Raw genomic sequence first — 17,707 nt, 5'->3', positions numbered from 1 at the left:
GCACCGGACACGGTCGAGAAATAGTTTTCTAAGGAGTGTTGACCAACGTGGTACGCGCTTCGAATCATTCTGAAACACTGGCCTTTTGATGAAACTTCATATCCAGAACTTTGATTTGGACATCCCCTGGCATCCTTTAATTGGCATCTAGCTATCCCGACTTCCCTCGGCGCCGACTCTCCCGGAAACATTGCATCTTCTTTGAACGAACCGTTCGGGAGGCCTTAAGCATTCCTGACCTGCAGCTTGCCTTGGGAGTACGAAGCAACCTTTGACTGCTGCGCCTCATAATAAACCTACCGTGACTTCTTTCCCTCCACGCTTTTCTGTCTCTTCATCGCCTGTGCCTGCCACTGCTCCTCTGTGACTTCTCGACTTCTCCCTTCCTTTGTTGACTAACACTGAATCTACGCGACTGCACCATCCTCACTGAAGAGACGTGCCTGTTCAATACAACGTCTGCTTCCACTTTGTCTGTCTATCTGGTAAGTGCGACCTTTCCTTGAGTACTATTCCTTTTTTGCTTGTTTCTCTCCATTTCGCCTCCACTCCTCTCATACAAACACCAACACTACCAATCGCTGTTGCGGACTCCTATTGTTCTTTAGCCTAATCACAACATAATTCTTCACCCATCGCTTACTGGAACTCCTTCCTCTCCTGCTCTTGTTCTCATACCCAAGACCTATCGCCGAGACTGGGACAATGATTGCAGACGGTCCTATCCATACCGAGAAAGAAAAAAAAAGGCTGGTCGTATTTGCCCTTTTTCCTACCTACGCTTGCTATCCGCCTTGATGGTGGATCCAACGAAAACGTAGCCGTCAACTTTTGCCTATGCTTTTTAGCCGGTATCGTTGCTCAAACTTATGCCATCATTTTTATCCGCCGCCCCAAGGAAAAACGGCACAATTCTCTACCTGCACGCTTCTCATTAAGGAGAAAGCCCAAGGGTGAACTAATGCTCCCGGTCCCCACTAGTCGGGAGCGCATAGTGCAAGAATCTGAGACGTCTTTGATTACATCCGGGCATGACCGTCCAGAGTCTACGAATCTAAAGGAGTCGACCAACGAAAGCATGCAGCCTCCGGAATACAGAAAGAAATCCTCGGACGAACAGCTCCGTAAACGCAATGATCTGGCATGACCGCACACATTTTCTTTTACCTCGTTGTTTTTGGTATTATTGTTGACTGAGAAGGCTGTGAGTCCTATGCTGAATTTCGAATTTTCATAGTTCTTCCACCCGCAATCATGTGGAAGCGGATACAGCGCCCCGGCCGTGAAAGAGAAAAGCAGATCAGCAATCCGGTCCTGATCGAAACGACCTACGACGGAAAGACACTTGGACGTATTCCTAACATCTCGGACCTGCAACCTACTAGTCCCGACTCTTATACATCGCCAGCGTACGCTGGACATAATATTACCGATGTCTCTACAGAGCTTCCAACACATCCTTTGTGAGTTGCAGACGCATAGCTTTTGCTACCCAAAAAAATTTCCGCATCACTAATGATCTTTTAAATAGATCTCTAGCTCCACCAAAGAATCCTTATCGGTTATCGGAAGCTCCCACAGCATCTTCGGTTTATTCGCAGCCTTCTCCTGGTATGAGCTATGACTGGCCGGAACACCATATGGCGGTCCAGCCTGTATCTAACTATGCAGATGTTTCGCCACCAAGCTCCCCTGGAATGGAAGCTCAACATCGTCCTAGTGGATTACCCACAAGCCGAGACGTCTCTCCTGTAGGCGCTCATGCAGATGGTCTCGAAACCTCTAGGAGAGAAACCCGGCCAGGAAGTCACATCCCCGTCTTACGAAAATCCCCTCCAGGCCGAGCGTTGGGTAAAGAGCCAGTTGCTAACTCTGGACGAGGTAGAACAGCGTCTTCTCGTCTTACACGATGGGACGATTTTTCTGGCGAACCTACAATGAGTTATGCGGGAAAACCTGCCCAAGTCGTACCGGAATCTTCGAATTATGCACCTTACGCCGGCAGCAGACCTCAGGACCATGGTATTGGATATCAAGTTTCTGTGAGTGGTGGACAACAGAAACCAAAGAAACATACATTCTCGGAGCGCGCAACGCGCTTTGGCTCAAAGGCTCTTTCTGTAGAGACTAAACCCCGAGAAGAATGGAAAGGCGCTAGCGGACGAACAGCGATCGTTCAGCCCCTGGCAGATAAACCAAGCAAAATGCCACTCAGTATACCACCCCAAAGCTATCGAATGCCTAGTCCGGGAGTATCAGATGAATCAGGCCGTAGTACTCCGTCCTCGGCTGCGATAACGGTGAGGAGAATACCTATGGGGGCTGACACATTATCCGTCTCACCCAGCCACGACCGACATGACGCGCATGATGACCCCATCAAACCGACCGTACCCCTAAAAGTTGGGAGAAATAGTCCTCCAAGAAGCATTGCATCCCCGACTTCACCAAATACTCAAAAGCACCCATATCCAAGTCCAATTACGCCGAGTGTGCAGAATCCAATACCCACATCCATCGCCCCAAGCTATACTCAGTACGAAGACATCGTAGACTCATATTCAGGCCCCTCCCAGTCAAACGTCCATCGCAAGTCTATCGACAGCACCCACGCCTTCAATAAAGACGACAAGGTGCCCGTTAGCCGCTTCAGCTGGACCACCTACGCAACGAACACGACCTACCAGCATAGCCCGCCGCCTTCACCTCTGCCCACCATACCCACCGCCACAGTCGCTACAATAACGCCCACTCCTGCCGTCTCCGTCCTCAACCGCCGGCGGCCAGTCGCCAGCGTCGCCTCCATCTCCACCCCTACAACCCGCAAACCTGTCCCCTCGCAGCAGCCGCAACCAGACCCCACGACCCCGGGCCCATCCCCCCGCTTCTCCATCGCCTCCAGCAAGGCGCTCCCGCGCCCACCGCCGGAGCTCGAGTCCGTCGACCACGTCTCGAGCCTCGAGGCGCAGCTCGACGACCTGCGCCTGCGGCGCCGCAACGTGAACAGGCTGCTGGGCGACCTGAACGGGACGCAGCCGCAGAACCCGCTGGTGACGGATCTGGCGAAGCGGCGAGAGACGGAGAAGCGGCGGAAGGAGTTCGAGGACGAGCTGGCGGAGATTGGGCGCAAGGAGCACGATGTCGGGCTGAGGCTGCATCGGGCGTGGAAGCGGAGGGAGAGGGAGGATGGCGCGGCGGGGACGACGTTGTGGATTCGGCGCGTCACGGAGTAAGGGGGTGGTTTGGTGGATATAATGCGGGGAGTTCTACTTTAACTTTCTTGAGAATGGGGTGGGGCGGGCTAATGGAGCAGGTACTCGGGCGGAGGGCGTATATTTGGAATGGCCGTTTTGTGGGGCTTCGAGGGCTATGGCAGATATATACCTTTCTTGGGATGGGATCGGGTGGAGATGTTGTATGGTACCTACCTGCTACTACGCTGAATCGAGACATTATCAGTCGGATTCGAAATGCTTGGCGGGGTTGTCAGTTTGCGAAGTGGGGCCCCTGGACTGGTATCAGAGGATTGATCTGCCGTAGAGTCTTGATTCATAGCCTCTATGGAGCATGCTCGCGCCGTCCCTCATGAAGCAATGCCGCATCTCTTCGTTACCTACATAAACCTCTCCAAATGTAACCTAGCCACCGTCCCACTCATCTCACCATCCCTTCCATATCCGGAGTATGCCTTACTCGGCTGTCGCTTCAGCAGCTATCCACCCGGAACTCCACTACGCAGGGCCGCCTCTAGAAAAAGGGTGTAAACGGCAGGACGATAGGGTTTGGAATCATTCTCTCTGGGAGTGGAGGATGAGGGGGTGGGAAGAAGAGGTGGGCTCACTTCTTGCCAGACTTCTTGATGCCTTGCTGGCCGGCGTTGAGGGGGCCTTTGCCTTTTGCTTTTGCGGCCATTTCGGCGCGCGCTTTGGCGTCTGCGATGTGCTGGCGTTAGCTTGGGTTTGTTATGTAGACTGACGTATGTGTGTGGACTGGTTTCTGGCCATGAGGGACAAGCGTCCTTTTCTGGTGTGTCCGGGTGGTAGGTGGTGAGACAGGTGGTGTGGGCGGGATGGGTGGGGAGCGGAGGGGTGAAGAGGGTATTGGTGGAGGAGACGATGTGGAGGATATTGGGGGGTGTGTTGAAGCGTGTATGCGGAGTGTAGTACGAGAGACGTCGGTGTGATAGGCCGTGCGGATGGTAATAGCCGTGGCTGTATGAGTGATGGGTGTGCACATCCGGCTGAGGGTGAAGGGGCGACGATTCTAGGTACAAGAGAGAGGAGCGGTGGAGCTATAGAAGAGGTAATACGGACCGGCTTGCTGCTTTGCCTTGAAGGCCTTATCCTCGTCGTCCTCCTCCTTGTGCTGCTTCTTGGGCTTTTTGTTGTGGATGGGGTTCGTGCCGGCTGCGGGGAGCGGTCAGCGGGGCTGTCGCGACTGGGGATTTAAGCAGTTGGGACATCGTACTCCCTTGTCCTGAAGGCATGGTTGCAGGATTAGCGTGTTAGTGTGTCGGAGTTGTTCTGGTGTAGTGGTTGGCTGTGTGTGGGCGCTGAGCAAGATCAGGACGGCGAGGATGAGTTGTGGTGAGGCTCTTTTAGCGGAGCGACATGTATCCACAACTGCAAGTCGCCGAACAACGGGAAAGGTGTGGGCTCGAGACGGGGGAATTGATAGCGAACTGACTTGACAACTACCTTTATTTCCCGGGCGCGGCTTGGCGGTGGGAATATAAAGTATAGCGATAGCTCCCCTTTTTTGCCCTTTTGAATTACATGAGCATCTTGCTGAATTTGCTTCATTTGCTGGAATTTGTACACTATGTACATGTTGGTATCTTGCACGCCATTTAGTTCCTTCACGTTTCACATCAAAACCATCCCTTCGTATGTACAACTCGAAGTTGTTCAAACACCAACGATGAAATGCCAAATACCCTCCCAACCAGCTGACCATAATGCTGAAATATATTTAAGACCCTTGAACAAGATCAGCTGGGCTTGATTGGAACCATTCCTTCAAGAGCTGGCATTATTTCAAGCGCTTTATGGTCCATGGCCCAGCTTCCGAGGTCATTGATATGGCTTTCAAACAGTGGAGTTAATCTCGTGCAGCCAGAATTGATGTCCCAGTAGTGGCAGGCCCCGTCCGTATAAGGCCAGTTCACGGATACAAAACCGACGAACGCACCAACGACAAAATCGCCAGGATGCTGGTAGAGATACTGTCGCAATTCCGGCCTGCAACAATTAGCATGAAACCAACAAATCGAGTGGCCGCAGCTCACCAAGGAAGAAGATCGACAAGAATGTCATATGGCATACAATCTTGTCGCGCTAAGGGCATCAGCCACTCTGGCATATCGTTCATGTTCTCAATGCTCGGCCATATGTGCCACTAGCGTTGCTTCAGTGTTGGGCTTGGTCAGCAGAAGTTCTCAAACTTACCCGCATCATTTTCGCTAGTAAATACGCAGAGGCGAGCCGTACCGGCAGTGGTTCATTCACCAGCGTTTTGCCGACCATTCGCGCAGCCCAGGTTGGCACCGGGTGTCCCTCCTGGGTGTCTGTGAAGCCCAGAAGAATCGAATCAACATCAACCTCACCACGGCCGAAGATCTGTACTTCATTCCACCCATTTGCTAACATTTCCCGCTTAGATCTTCTATAAAAGCTGCAGTCGAAGCTGAACTTGTTCGCCTCACTCGGCTCTAGGTATGTGAAAGAGGGCGCCGGCTGTATTAGATTCTGTGTCTGGCAGGCTAAAGCTGGTTGACTCTGTTTCCGACTTTCCTATCGTCAGCCGAGTCCTGATTCATTATGCTTGGCTTCCCTAGTCTATTCTAACCTGTTGTCCCGAGACGATCCGCCGTATGAAGACGCTGTAGGGGTTTGTGATAGCTGTGTATATACTTCGGGTCCGGAAGTTTCCATGATGTCACCTTGCTGTTGGGGCGCCTCCTGAATACTGATCAGTCCATAGGATCTTTATGCTCCCATGGAATAGCGCTCACCTGGAAAGATTTTCTAATTTCATCAATCGAGTGATGCGAAAATCCGTGTTTCTTTATTTCACTAGCCCATTCCAGTGCTGCCGTTTGGTTTGGTGTTACAATCAGGAGCGGAAGGATCGATTTAACATCTTCAAGTTCTCTTTCCAGTCTCCTAACATGAGTACGTAGTTGTGTCGTGGTTTTTCCATCCTCGGCAACATCGTATATACATGAAAGATTCTTAGACTGGCACGTATTGCACCTTGGTCTTACTCCATCGCACTGCAAGCTCAACTTTCGTGTCAGGCCCGATTTTTCTACATTTGGTTGTTGGGGAGAGTCTGCCTGACCTTCGATTTCCGCTTCCTACAACTCTCACATGCGATAGATGTTATTTTTCCTCTAGGAGTTCGAAGGGCGTATGTTCCGGAGATAGGCGAATGGTTTTGCAACCCCGAGTTTCCGAAAGATCCAGCAAGTCCCTGCTTAGGAGCAAGCGGAGCTTTATGAGCTAAGTCTGTCGAGGGGAGTGGCCGAAGAACAAGTCCGGAAAACTCTGGCGGGTTGGTCTGGCTTGGTGTTTGCTGTGAAACCCAAGATTGTGGGGAGTCCTGGCTATTCAACTGTTAGCATAACTTTTTCTTAATGATTACAAGTATCCACAAATAATCCGGAGTTGCCAACAGCATGGTGGCATGTTAAACCATGCTCTCTGATGAATTATAGGCATACGGATCCTCGCCCCTCGATGTCTCTTTTCGGGAGTCTTCCTAAAGAGTGCTACTCGAAATTAGCATTTGGTGGCAGCTGCCTCATTTGAAAAGGTAGTAGTCCAAATTAGCATTGCCGCTCGCGAATGTTTTAATGCTCGGGTAGGAATTCCAAAGGTTCCCAAAGGCTAGGGATGTTCCAAGGTTTGCAAGGTCATAGCCAGCGCTGTCGTTGCAATGGCCTGATTTTAGACGCCACCGAAGGGTTCCTACCCCTAAGGCCGATTTGGAGGCAGCTGATAGAAGCATGAGTCCAAATATGGTCCCAGTTTTAATAAGACTCGAGCAGTTCTTGTAATAAATGATTACAGATCTTAGACGTTGCTGGTCGAAGAGCAAAAAAGGCCAATAGTCATCATGGAGTTTGACGGAAATTGAAGAAAATGCCAGTATATGCTACGATCTTCATGCCTGATGAGGGAGATTTCTTTGTAAAACGCGAGACATCGGTCTAGTTGAGTAATGTCGATAGGAGGCTTCTTGACCGAAGCCACGGAAGCGGGGCTAAAACCGGATAATACAACCGAGGAACGAATCGTGTGCTCACCTCTGTGCGCCATACGGATTATTAACAGCATGGGATTGGCGTCGCAACATTTTGTGATGATGGCGATCTTCGAAAAAAATACTGGGCGGTCCGTTCGAAAAGCCGTTACTATACCAGTAGTTCGCCTCTGAAATGGCTGCATTAACTCCGGAGTGCGGCGTACACATGTAGTACTTACCGAAGGACGCATTCGTCGTTCCTGGAGGCATGAATGCAATCATTGCTTTTCTCGAGGGCTGGAGAAAATTTATTTGTCGATTGTTGAGCTGCGGAGACTTCAACGGGACCCTGTGTTTATGATCGCCCTTGCATGCGGCGTCTATTTCTATAGTCGCTGTTAAGACTGTATGCTTAAAGAGTCTACTAAGGTTGGCCAACCTTGACGTCTTTTGCTGCTGACAAGGTTGACGCGCTGGACTAGACCGCTCTAACAGTTTGTGCCGCCGCAAGGCCAAAAAGCCTCAGTGCTTCCCACCTTGACGGCAGAGTGGGATCTGGACCAGAGCCAAACGCCGCGGGCGGGTCGGCTCAGGAATGTCGGTATTGGCAAAGGTTCGGGGCTTGAGATTCTGCTCCCAACAGCTGGAAGAAAGGTAGGGTCAAAATGGACTTCATCGAGGAGGGCCACACGAGTTACAACTGCTCGCCCAGCGTCATATCTAGCCCCAACCATTAGCCCTAGCATCAGACTCTCGTGCCCCTACCACGAAGTTTGGGCGGGCATGGTAAGCTCGGTTCAGAGGCTTTTGTTTCCCCCATGACGCAGCCGCCCAGGCTGGCTTTGACGTGTGGTAAGGCCATCTAAGCTCCGGCAACTACCATTCATGTAAAGTTCTAGACCCTTGGGTTGGCCAGGTTCGTCTGCTCCAAGNTGGCATTTGGTGCAAGCCTTAAGGCACCCCTGCTACATGAAACGGCACCAATTGAGACGGTGGCAACACTCAATACAAAGCCGTCGAAGACCAGCCCACGCTACTGTCGGTCCGATGGCGGTTGAGGAGGATAAGCGTGCAACGCCATTGGAAGGCGCACCGTGCTTAAGAATTTAATTGTTGTTATTATTGCTGTTGCCGTTCGATGCGTCGTGAGCCTTCGATGTTGAGGGGATTATGGCAAAAGTGCTGCCATTCCCTCATGTTGATTGACGCTGTGAGGTTTCCCCGTATCTTTGAAAAATTTACGCCAATCCCTCCGCGCTGTCTCTCTAGATGAGCTGCTCTGTGGAGGAGAAATGAGACATTATCAGCTACTCGCCGCGCAAACGTCCGTCGCGTCCATCTCCCGCTAGCCAACAATGCCACAAGCAGTAATCCGGGAAAACGACTCACGGACCGTGCACAGCCCACTGCCGAACCGCGTCTTCAGTGTTTGCCTTCTGCATCTGATTTCTTACTTGAGCGTACGCTTTGCCCAACCCAGCATGTCTAACCCATGCCACTTCGTAGGGTAGGACCATGCAAGCAGGTGGCCCATGTGAAGGCTCCCATGTGCTAGAGTCGTCCGATCTTCACCTGTTGATACCGTCATCCGACCGTTGTTATCCAAGTACACTACTCAAGCGGAGGCACTCAAGAAAGGTAGGCGCTAAGATCTACACTGCACCAACAGCCTTCGATTTCATTGCTAATAAAACCATTATTTCTCTACGGACAGAAAAATGGGGTGTCGGAAAATACCCTCCGAAAGACCTTCCGAAAACTGGGCTGCCGCCTCTTGGTCTGCTATGCGTTCTTTTTCCCCGCATCCGCCTTTGGGACTTTGAAAACGCCACGATCTGCCAAGTCCGCCTTGAGGCGTGAGTGATGCAGGTTCACACATCCCCAACCTACGCTACTGCTGCTTAGGCTTCAACGTCCGCTCACGCTCTTTCGGCTTGAAGACTCTGAAAAAATTTGGTACACGTTGGGATTCTTTGGCAATCACATTCGCCCTTCAGCATGTCATGCTTGGCACTTTAGCCGCTGTCGTCAGATTGCTCTGGCAAGATCGGGGGACTGTTGAAATTTAGAACTACTCTCCGATCAGGAGAGCGCCAAAACCGGGGTACTCTAAATTTGGCTGGTTCTTTTGGAAGGTTTAAGCTGTCCGTACCGCCCTGATATTTAAGTGGCTTTAGCTTAGTTGTATGCGGCCACCATGTCTCATGAGCAATCTAGCGTCTTCTTGTAAGAAGTTCAACCTGGAAATCGCTCATCGAAAGACGCTCAAACTCCAATTGACGATGCATGTACCTTCACCATAACTCAACTTTGATCGGCCCTTTGGCAACGAACCGACCCGCCGGAATCTTGCGCGTCTGATTCGTAAGCTACTCCGACCCTTGGAAAGGTTCTTTAAGTCAAATTGTCTTGTCCGTTCCGTGTGCATCGGTTGGGCCTTTCCATCATTCCGTCTGCTTACCTACCCATAGTTTATTCCATTAGATGCAAGAAACATCATTACACGCAAACTTTTACTCACTACAATGGCCTGAAACTCCAAGGATTCACCTAGATTCCACTTGCGTCGTTGTAGCGCGAAAATATGAACACACAGGAGACTACTTTATTAACAAGCGTTAATCACGGATGAAAAATAACGCCGTTTCATTTCTCTAAGTTTTCTATACTAATTCTTCTTGTCAACAATTGGGATCACCCTTCAATTTCCAATGCCTCGTTCGGGAATGGTTCTGAGAAGAAACTGAGACAGCAATAGTCTTTATCACGAGAACGCTGCTTTATTTCACTACCATAACCCTCATGAATGCTGTGATTGGGATCTTCATGCCTGACCAAGAACAAGCAGGTTACAATTTTCTCCAAGCAGGGCTATCCTGACATAAAACATTTCCAACTTTGCTTGGCATGGGCAACCGTGGGATCCGCACAAACTTGTTATAGAGTGTATCCATAGCCAGATGCTAACCGTCTAGTCATATAGAAAAAGGCCAATACGTAAGAGACTGTTCCAAACTATTCAGTAATAAACTTTCCCTAGTGGAATTGGAGCGAACAGAGGTCGCATAGAGGTATAATGGAAGGGTGGAAACTCCAATACGCACTTATAGGAGAGCACATCACATGGAGGCAAGAACTTCGTCGTTCCTTTCCTATTCCGAAGTAATTGTAACGGTTCCTGTTTATCTGGTTACTAGTTTTATTAATGATAGCGATGAGACAAAACTGATCTGACCATTACGTATCCAGTTGTAATATTAAGTATCCAGACTTGAATCAGAATCATCTGCATAATGGCACTGCGTTAAAGCGAAGCCACCATGAACTTTAACTTTTCGAAAAGCCTTGGAGCAAAGGCATTGTTAGTCAGCAGTCTAGTTGCGCTAACCGGAAGAAGCCGGGATCGCGAAAGCGACTCTAGATTTTTGAGCAGCAGGTCCCCACTCTCATCGTCACTTCCAATCACCGACCCACCATCGCCAACAATTTGACATCTATTTCCGCATACATCCATTCTCACTTCCTCTTATGCTGCTGGGCGTGTGAGTAAACTGTGAGGTCTCAGGGAGGAAGGGTACATGCTGGTTCGGCTTCTTGACAAGCCTCCTCCATTTGGTCGAAACGCACGCTAACACGCTTTTCCATCATCACTCGTAGGGGTTTCCTGAGGCTACAGCCATTTCATGATGGCTTCAAGCTCGGAATCAGAGGGGGAAATCTTCGAAACTACGGTCGACAAGGCATTTGCGACAACTCGCTCTATAGATGACAGCTCGATTGACCGTCAATCCAGAATTCGTGCTTCGGCCTCGAAGTCACCTCGAAATACAGTAGAACATGTCTCCGAGCGCTACAAGTCACGATCCAGGTCTCCATATCGACACAGATCTCCTCGCGGGGAGAAACGCCGCCGTGATGATGACTACAACAGCGAACGCGATCGATCGGACCCTCGACGTTTCAGGGTACACTATGAGGACAGATCTTCCTTCCAAGACGGCCGTCGAAATCGAGTGTCTTACGCAGACATAGATCGAAGCGATCCCCCTCCATCGACACGAGGTGGACGCGATAGCTATCGAGACGGGTGCCCGCGAACTCGCAGCCGCTCACCAGGACGCTCAGGCCAGAGAGGGGATCGCTATGATCGTCGTGATCGATACGACAGGCATGATAGGTCTAGGCGTAATGACAACTTCGGCGGCAGGGATCATGCGGGCAGATCGAATGGAGTAGACAGCCGGCGTTCTAGAGAACTGTCAGTGAGCGAACGGGGCGACCCGATACCCGATGCTCACAAGTCATGGAAGAATGCTGAAATTCGCCGTCACGATACTCAGCAGGACAACGCTAAGACCCACTCTTCTAACGGAGTGACCACGTAAGAACTTTCTACCAATATCTAGTCTGTCGATTCGAGGCTAACATTAAATTTCAGGTCCATCGAATCTACTAATGGTGTTGGAACCTCTCCTAATGAGACACCTGTAGTTATTTCGACCGGCGAATACACTGAATCAGCGATCGAGGATGAAGCAGCGCTGGAGGCATTACGAGCTGAAAAGCGGCGAAAGCGTGAAGCCATCAAAGCTAAGCACAAGGGCCAGTCTGCGCCTTTGCTACCTCAAGTTCTACTCGGCAATGGTTCAGATTCTAACACTCCTAACCCTGACACTCCAGGCAATCGTTCTGAGCGTTCTGGTCAGTTTATTCATTCTTATCAGAGTAAATTTTCTAATGCCCATTGTTTAGTATCCCCAATGGTAACATCCCCGGGAACTCCATTGCAGGATTCCACTCCAGACTCCCCTGCTGCCTTCATAGTAGATAACGACGAAGGTATTAGCAATCATAGCCCCGCTTATCAGCCAATCAATGATGGAGACGGTCCATCAGCTGCTGACTACGACCCTACCATGGACATGGAGGAAGATAGAGCTCGACAAAATCAGAAATATCACCAAGAAGATGTATCGGCTGCTGATTATGACGAGACCAAGCCTGAGGAGCAGAGGGTTCTCTTACCTGAACCCGAAGCTGAAGAACCCAAGTCAACGCAGCATCCGAAGAGTGATTTTGATATGTTTGCCGAGGATGACGATGACGACATGTTCGCTCCTGAGCCGAAAACCAATGCCACAAACGGAGGGCCCTCTAAAGCCGTACCGATCCCTAAAGCCAGAGAATTAGATCAAAGCTTACTAGACAACTGGGATGACGCTGACGGATATTACAAAGTGTATATTGGAGAGCTCCTTGATGGTCGGTACCACGTTCAGGCGAGCTTGGGGAAAGGGATGTTTTCCGGAGTTGTTCGAGCTACGGACAACAATACTGGCAAACTGGTTGCCATTAAGATCATTCGGAATAATGAGATAATGTACGCTCTCCCCTGATGATTGGTGGGTTCTATTACTAATTGGTTGACAGGAAGAAAGCCGGGCTTAAAGAGGTAGAAATCTTAAAACAATTGACCGAGGCAGATCCAGATGATAGAAAGCACCTGATTCGTCTGGAGAGACATTTTGAGCATAAAGGCCATCTCTGCATGGTATTTGAGAATTTGAGGTGAGCTGGAAGATTGAGACCATCATTTTTAAATCCTGCTGATGGTGAACTAGCATGAATCTTCGAGAACTTCTGAAGAAAGTCGGCGGAGCCGGCGGTGGTGGGATTACGCTTGAAGCTGTTCGATTCTACGCTCACCAGATGTTCCTCGGCTTGAGCCTGCTAAAAAAAAGCAAAATCCTCCACGCCGATCTCAAGCCGGACAATATTCTTGTATGTATTGTGTTCCCGGTCCCTCTTCAGCTTTACTAATCCATGTAGGTCAATGAGACCCAGAAAGTTCTCAAAATTTGCGATCTTGGTTCCGCTGCCAATGCTTCTGAAAGCAACGAGATCACTCCTTATCTTGTGAGTCGATTTTACAGAGCTCCGGAAATTAGTAAGTCATATTGAAGACTTATTCTATTACAATACTAACCTTTGATCTAGTACTGGGCATGCCTTTCGAATATCCTATTGATATGTGGTCCGTGGGCTGCACACTTTTTGAGCTGTGGACGGGCAAAATTCTCTTCACTGGGCGTTCGAACAATCAAATGCTTCGCTCGATAATGGAGTGCCGCGGAAAGTTCAGCCTCAAGATGTTGAAGAAAGGCCAATGCGCTGCTGACCATTTCAACGACAAACTGGACTTTCGCAGCGTCGAGAAAGACAAATTTGGAAAAGTGAGATTCTCGGTCTCCTTTCTCCTGTTTTCCCTTTCCTTTCCACAGCATACCTACATTTCTTGCATTCATCTCGGACATCGTAATCCTTTGCCATTCTTAAAACAATATATCTCATCGCTTAGATTATTTATGGGCCTCCATAGACTAACTTACTTTGGTCATGACAGGATGTGGTAAGGTGGATTACCTTTATAAAACCCACGCGCGACCTCAAATCCCGTATCGCCGACGCATCCAAAGGCCTCAAGAGGCCTCCGGATCCTAAACAGGTCAACCTATTCGCCGACCTACTCGATCAGTGTCTACATCTTAACCCAGAAAGACGGATTACCCCGACAGACGCACTGAAGCATCCTTTCCTTCAAACAAAGTTTTAAAAGGTCAAAAGTATATTCTCTTAGCGGCAACACTCACTGTCGAGTTCACATCTATATAGTACATTTAATATTTTGGGTAAGATACCCATTTGGTATTCAAATCGTAGAGAGTTAGAATGGCAATTGGCGCATTGCTAGAATATTGGCTTACTTAAGATACTTATTATTGGTTCCTAGACCATGATTAACTGTGAGAGACAGGAGGTGGAAGGCTGGAGGCCAGAGGCCGCATTGATGATGTATCGATGGAAGGTTGGATGGTTAGCAGGAATTCTGGTCATCTCAGTATCGAGATAGGGCATATCCTGTAACTACATAATACAGTATCGAAGAATTCCGGTTGAGGCAGCCAAATTTCCATGATGAACATAAGTCAAAATGTGCTTCCATGAACTCTTCTCTTCCGACCGAACTGTAGAGCGCTCAGGCCAGCTGAGACGTTTTTGCGTTCAATTTGCCAAGCCTCTTTGTTGTGAAAAGGTGTCTCCAGAGGCTACTCCTAACCACAAATCAGAACCAAGGAATATCCCACTTCTCGATGTCAATGTCAGCCGTCAAATGCCAAAAATGCGTGATAGAGCTCCTAGAAAAAGGTAATTCGAAGCGGGCACGGAAAATTATCATCTCCTCTAACTTCGGCCTAGGCAGCGGTGCATGGCGCGTGAAGAACACGAGTTTGACAGACCTAGAACAAGAGGTATATCACCCGTATCTAAGCATATTATACCCATCTTACCGTGCTTAGATTGGCTCTCTGCATAAAGTGTGTGTCATGTACGTGACTTGAGGTCTTAACAAAAGCGGCATTGAGATTAACGACGCTTTAGCTTCGCGCATACGGAGCAATTGATAGAATGCCAGGAATGCCGCTCAAGGCTCTCAAAGCTCTTTGAGATCTCATCCAGCTTCTGGAAGACCTACTGCCAGCGATCTAATGGGTATTTTCGCAGCGAAGACAGCTATGAGGGAGACAACATCAGTGGTTATAGTATACATTAGCAGCAATAGTTTATTACTATCATGAACTAAGCAGGCTCAGATACCTGGTGTCGATTTCAGGTGAAAAGAATCCTAGAGAATCCAGGATTCGATAAGAAAGACTACGCCTGGTTTGATATAACAATTATCACCAGATGGATGCAAACAGGCCAGAACATCATCATCAGTTTTGACACCCCTGCAGCTCTCCGGATACATTTCCCTTACCCCCTACTAGAAGACGTAGACGAATGCTCCATTCACGATCCATACTGGGTCCACCTCAGGCTTCTTGAGGAGCTGGTAGTCGAACATGATAAGTCCGTATGGTCCATTCGTAATCTTGTGAGGGAAACAGAAACATTACGTAGTGAAGTAGCCAAGGTGCGTAGTATTCCTTGATGCAAGACAACGCTAACAAAATAGACTCGAAAGTCTTTCTCGCAGCCTCCAAGTCCTGATTACCTACGCCTTCACGAGATAGCAAGACATGCTGGCCATTCAACGGAGACCTTGGGCGTAGCCGTGCAGATTGTAGAGACCATGATTACGCAGCACACCCTCCTTATTCAAGGGAGTGCATCAATGGACTCGGGAGCGCGCAGGATAAATCGCCAAACTAGCAAACAACTCTTTTTCTATTCTCAGATGCTGCAAGGCCTTAAGGCCCGGTCAGAGGCAAATAGAGAACGTCTGCAGAACGAGATCACTCTGGTCAGCCACTCATCCTGCACACGTAATTAGTTAACTTTGCGCTGATCCTTAGAAGGCTTTCAACACCGTTGCACAATTCGATAGCGGGGTCTCCGTGCAGATAGGCCAGGCAGCGCAAAGCGACAGCGCGGCAATGAAGACGATCGCGTTCTTGACGCTGGCATTCCTGCCCGCAACTTTCATCTGTGTAAGTCGTTCAAGCAGGTGAGCTGTAAGATTAGATGCTGATCCATCGTAGGCTGTTTTCAGCATGACTTTCTTCAGCTTTACCCCAGGCGACTCAGGACAACCGCCGAAGTGGTCCGTTTCGGATAAGATATGGATATACTGGGTCGTGGCGGCGCCGCTAACGGGTATTACAATAACCCTATGGGTTGTGTGGCAGCGGTATTTTCCGGTGAAGCCCATTGGGGCTAGTTAAAAGTTATGGTGTTACAATTGGGAACGTGTGGTGTATGAATGTGCTGATCTGAAATTGGCTGTGCAGACTTGAAAATGGAAAGCTCATGAATGCCAGAGAGAGCCGGCATGCTTCTGCGAATAAGAACTTAGTTTCGCGTAGTTTAATCTGCGCGATTAACACACGCTTTTAACCGGGTGCGCTAAGGTGGTATACACGCGCCTGCGAGTTATTATATAGATTGGCGTTGTACTAAGCTTAGATTGGCGTTATACTAAGGGGCCGTTGGGTTGTAACTTCAGAATCAATCTGGAGGCTCCAGAATATAGCCGATCTGAAGCTCAAATCTGATTCTGATGCAATCGTTCGGTAGAGCTGACAACTTTCTAATCTAAAGCTCCTTCAGGTCGACAACCGCCGTCAAATTTACAAGCTAAACCGTATACAGTAGTTGAAATGAGGTTCCTAGCGCCAGATTGAAAAGGAGCTCCAAGCTCTTGATTCAGAAATCAGATCAATCTGGAGCTCTCGCATACGCGCCCGACTGACGACTTTTGGTGATATGGCGACTCTACCCACCCTGATCGCGATACCGCCCTCTATGATGTTATAATATTTAATTCTTGTGCATAGTGATGAACTGGATCTGAGGATAAAAGAATGAATGAATCTATCGAATCTAACTACAAGGAATATGGGCCTTAATATAGGCCTATATCTACGGGGTCCGGGGTGACTACTACGGATACCGAAGTGGTTGCTGCGGAGACCGAACAAGAAGGGACTCTGCTTATGTAAGCAGGAAACGCATGTGGAGGACTCCTCTAGTACTATTATTATACCCCCTAGTGCTCCACCAAAATAGAAGCAGATTCTTCCTAAATTAGTATTAAACTTGTTTATATATAAAAGAAACACCTCGTAATCCTCTGAGTGTCCTATAGGTCCTATTTAACCTCTCCCTAAGCTATAATCGATTACCTGTCACGAGCTCTCTATATCGTTCCCATCCCCCATTTAAAAGTTGTCAGTATTGGTTAGAGTCGTCGAATGGCGTATCCTCTGAGGTTTTGCCGACCTGTGTATGATTTCCTACTTAGGTTTAGTGTCTATGTCGCATTAAATGAGGCCTAGCTGCTTAACAAAGTTCCTGAACTAAGTCATCAATAGTGGCTTCGTAAGACCGTCTGCTACTATACTGCTTATAGGAACGTACTGTAGGTAGATTACGCCGCTTTAAACCTTGTTACAAATATAGTGCTAGTATAGCTTAAAGTGCTTAGTGCGCGCGTGGTAGTTGTTGCTTTTAGCAAGGCTAATAGCTAGTTAATTGTCGCCATATAAATGTATTGGTAGTAGATCCTTTTTAGTATAGCCTAAATTAGTAAGCAATTAACGGAGCTATAAGGCTTCCTTAGCCGTATGCGTTATCGCTATATACTTAGCCTCTGTAGTAGAGGTTGTAAGAATTAACTGCTTACTTGATTTGTGTGAAACTGGGCTACCCGCTAGCTTATAGATATAGCCAGAAGTTAACTTTTTGTTAACTGTATCTGCGAACGCTGTATTGCTATAGCCGTGTAGTTATAGGTTAGGTATATTACCTAGTGCGCTTCCGCTATACTCCCTATTATAATTAGGGGTAGTATGGTCTGTAGCTAACGCCTTAGTAAAGGCTTTTGGAGGTAGCTGCTGCCCTTAGGGTAAGACGAACTCTATGCCTAAGTTGATCGTCCCTATATAGTAGGCGAGTA

The 17,707-nt window shown here is 48.7% G+C and overlaps 7 protein-coding genes across 7 annotated transcripts; 5 read left to right on the top strand and 2 right to left on the bottom strand.

Moving 5' to 3' along the window:
* Positions 1-941: 941 nt before the first annotated feature.
* Positions 942-1,279, top strand: K441DRAFT_668254 (uncharacterized protein). The gene has a single exon (XM_067649969.1). The coding sequence runs from the start codon at positions 962-964 to the stop codon at positions 1,145-1,147; it is 186 nt and encodes a 61-aa protein (XP_067498500.1). The 5' UTR covers positions 942-961; the 3' UTR covers positions 1,148-1,279.
* Positions 1,255-3,233, top strand: K441DRAFT_681434 (uncharacterized protein; the record flags this gene model as incomplete). Its single annotated transcript, XM_067651472.1, has 2 exons — positions 1,255-1,463; positions 1,532-3,233. The coding sequence occupies 2 exons, from the start codon at positions 1,255-1,257 to the stop codon at positions 3,231-3,233; spliced, it is 1,911 nt and encodes a 636-aa protein (XP_067498499.1).
* A 426-nt stretch (positions 3,234-3,659) lies between these two features.
* On the bottom strand, positions 3,660-4,492 carry K441DRAFT_668252 (translation machinery associated TMA7). Its single transcript, XM_067649968.1, has 3 exons — positions 4,468-4,492; positions 4,314-4,406; positions 3,660-3,932 (listed from the first exon to the last, which is right to left on the bottom strand). Exons 1-3 carry the CDS (start codon positions 4,484-4,486, stop codon positions 3,838-3,840), a joined length of 207 nt encoding a protein of 68 aa, XP_067498498.1. The 5' UTR covers positions 4,487-4,492; the 3' UTR covers positions 3,660-3,837.
* Positions 4,493-4,525: 33 nt separating this feature from the next.
* On the bottom strand, positions 4,526-7,926 carry K441DRAFT_620316 (uncharacterized protein). Its single transcript, XM_067645921.1, has 9 exons — positions 7,688-7,926; positions 7,488-7,634; positions 7,310-7,436; positions 6,343-6,607; positions 6,014-6,274; positions 5,848-5,960; positions 5,448-5,787; positions 5,288-5,397; positions 4,526-5,240 (listed from the first exon to the last, which is right to left on the bottom strand). The coding sequence occupies exons 2-9, from the start codon at positions 7,528-7,530 to the stop codon at positions 4,991-4,993; spliced, it is 1,509 nt and encodes a 502-aa protein (XP_067498497.1). The 5' UTR covers positions 7,531-7,634; positions 7,688-7,926; the 3' UTR covers positions 4,526-4,990.
* Positions 7,927-8,704: 778 nt separating this feature from the next.
* Positions 8,705-9,306, top strand: K441DRAFT_297921 (uncharacterized protein). The gene is made up of 2 exons (XM_067641017.1): positions 8,705-8,886; positions 8,963-9,306. Exons 1-2 carry the CDS (start codon positions 8,764-8,766, stop codon positions 9,110-9,112), a joined length of 273 nt encoding a protein of 90 aa, XP_067498496.1. The 5' UTR covers positions 8,705-8,763; the 3' UTR covers positions 9,113-9,306.
* Positions 9,307-10,835: 1,529 nt separating this feature from the next.
* On the top strand, positions 10,836-14,002 carry K441DRAFT_297930 (kinase-like protein). Its single transcript, XM_067641018.1, has 8 exons — positions 10,836-11,629; positions 11,687-11,949; positions 12,001-12,628; positions 12,679-12,816; positions 12,870-13,029; positions 13,078-13,195; positions 13,246-13,481; positions 13,652-14,002. The coding sequence occupies exons 1-8, from the start codon at positions 10,932-10,934 to the stop codon at positions 13,859-13,861; spliced, it is 2,451 nt and encodes an 816-aa protein (XP_067498495.1). The 5' UTR covers positions 10,836-10,931; the 3' UTR covers positions 13,862-14,002.
* A 345-nt stretch (positions 14,003-14,347) lies between these two features.
* Positions 14,348-16,365, top strand: K441DRAFT_620310 (uncharacterized protein). Its single transcript, XM_067645920.1, has 8 exons — positions 14,348-14,454; positions 14,506-14,558; positions 14,607-14,635; positions 14,689-14,851; positions 14,903-15,223; positions 15,266-15,553; positions 15,609-15,740; positions 15,792-16,365. The coding sequence occupies exons 1-8, from the start codon at positions 14,400-14,402 to the stop codon at positions 15,972-15,974; spliced, it is 1,224 nt and encodes a 407-aa protein (XP_067498494.1). The 5' UTR covers positions 14,348-14,399; the 3' UTR covers positions 15,975-16,365.
* The last annotated feature ends 1,342 nt before the right edge of the window (positions 16,366-17,707 follow it).

The sequence above is a fragment of the Cenococcum geophilum genome (genome assembly GCF_001692895.1).
Source record: "Cenococcum geophilum 1.58 unplaced genomic scaffold K441scaffold_61, whole genome shotgun sequence".
NCBI classification, from domain to species: domain Eukaryota; kingdom Fungi; phylum Ascomycota; class Dothideomycetes; order Gloniales; family Gloniaceae; genus Cenococcum; species Cenococcum geophilum.
This window is presented reverse-complemented; position numbering and strand designations above follow the sequence as displayed.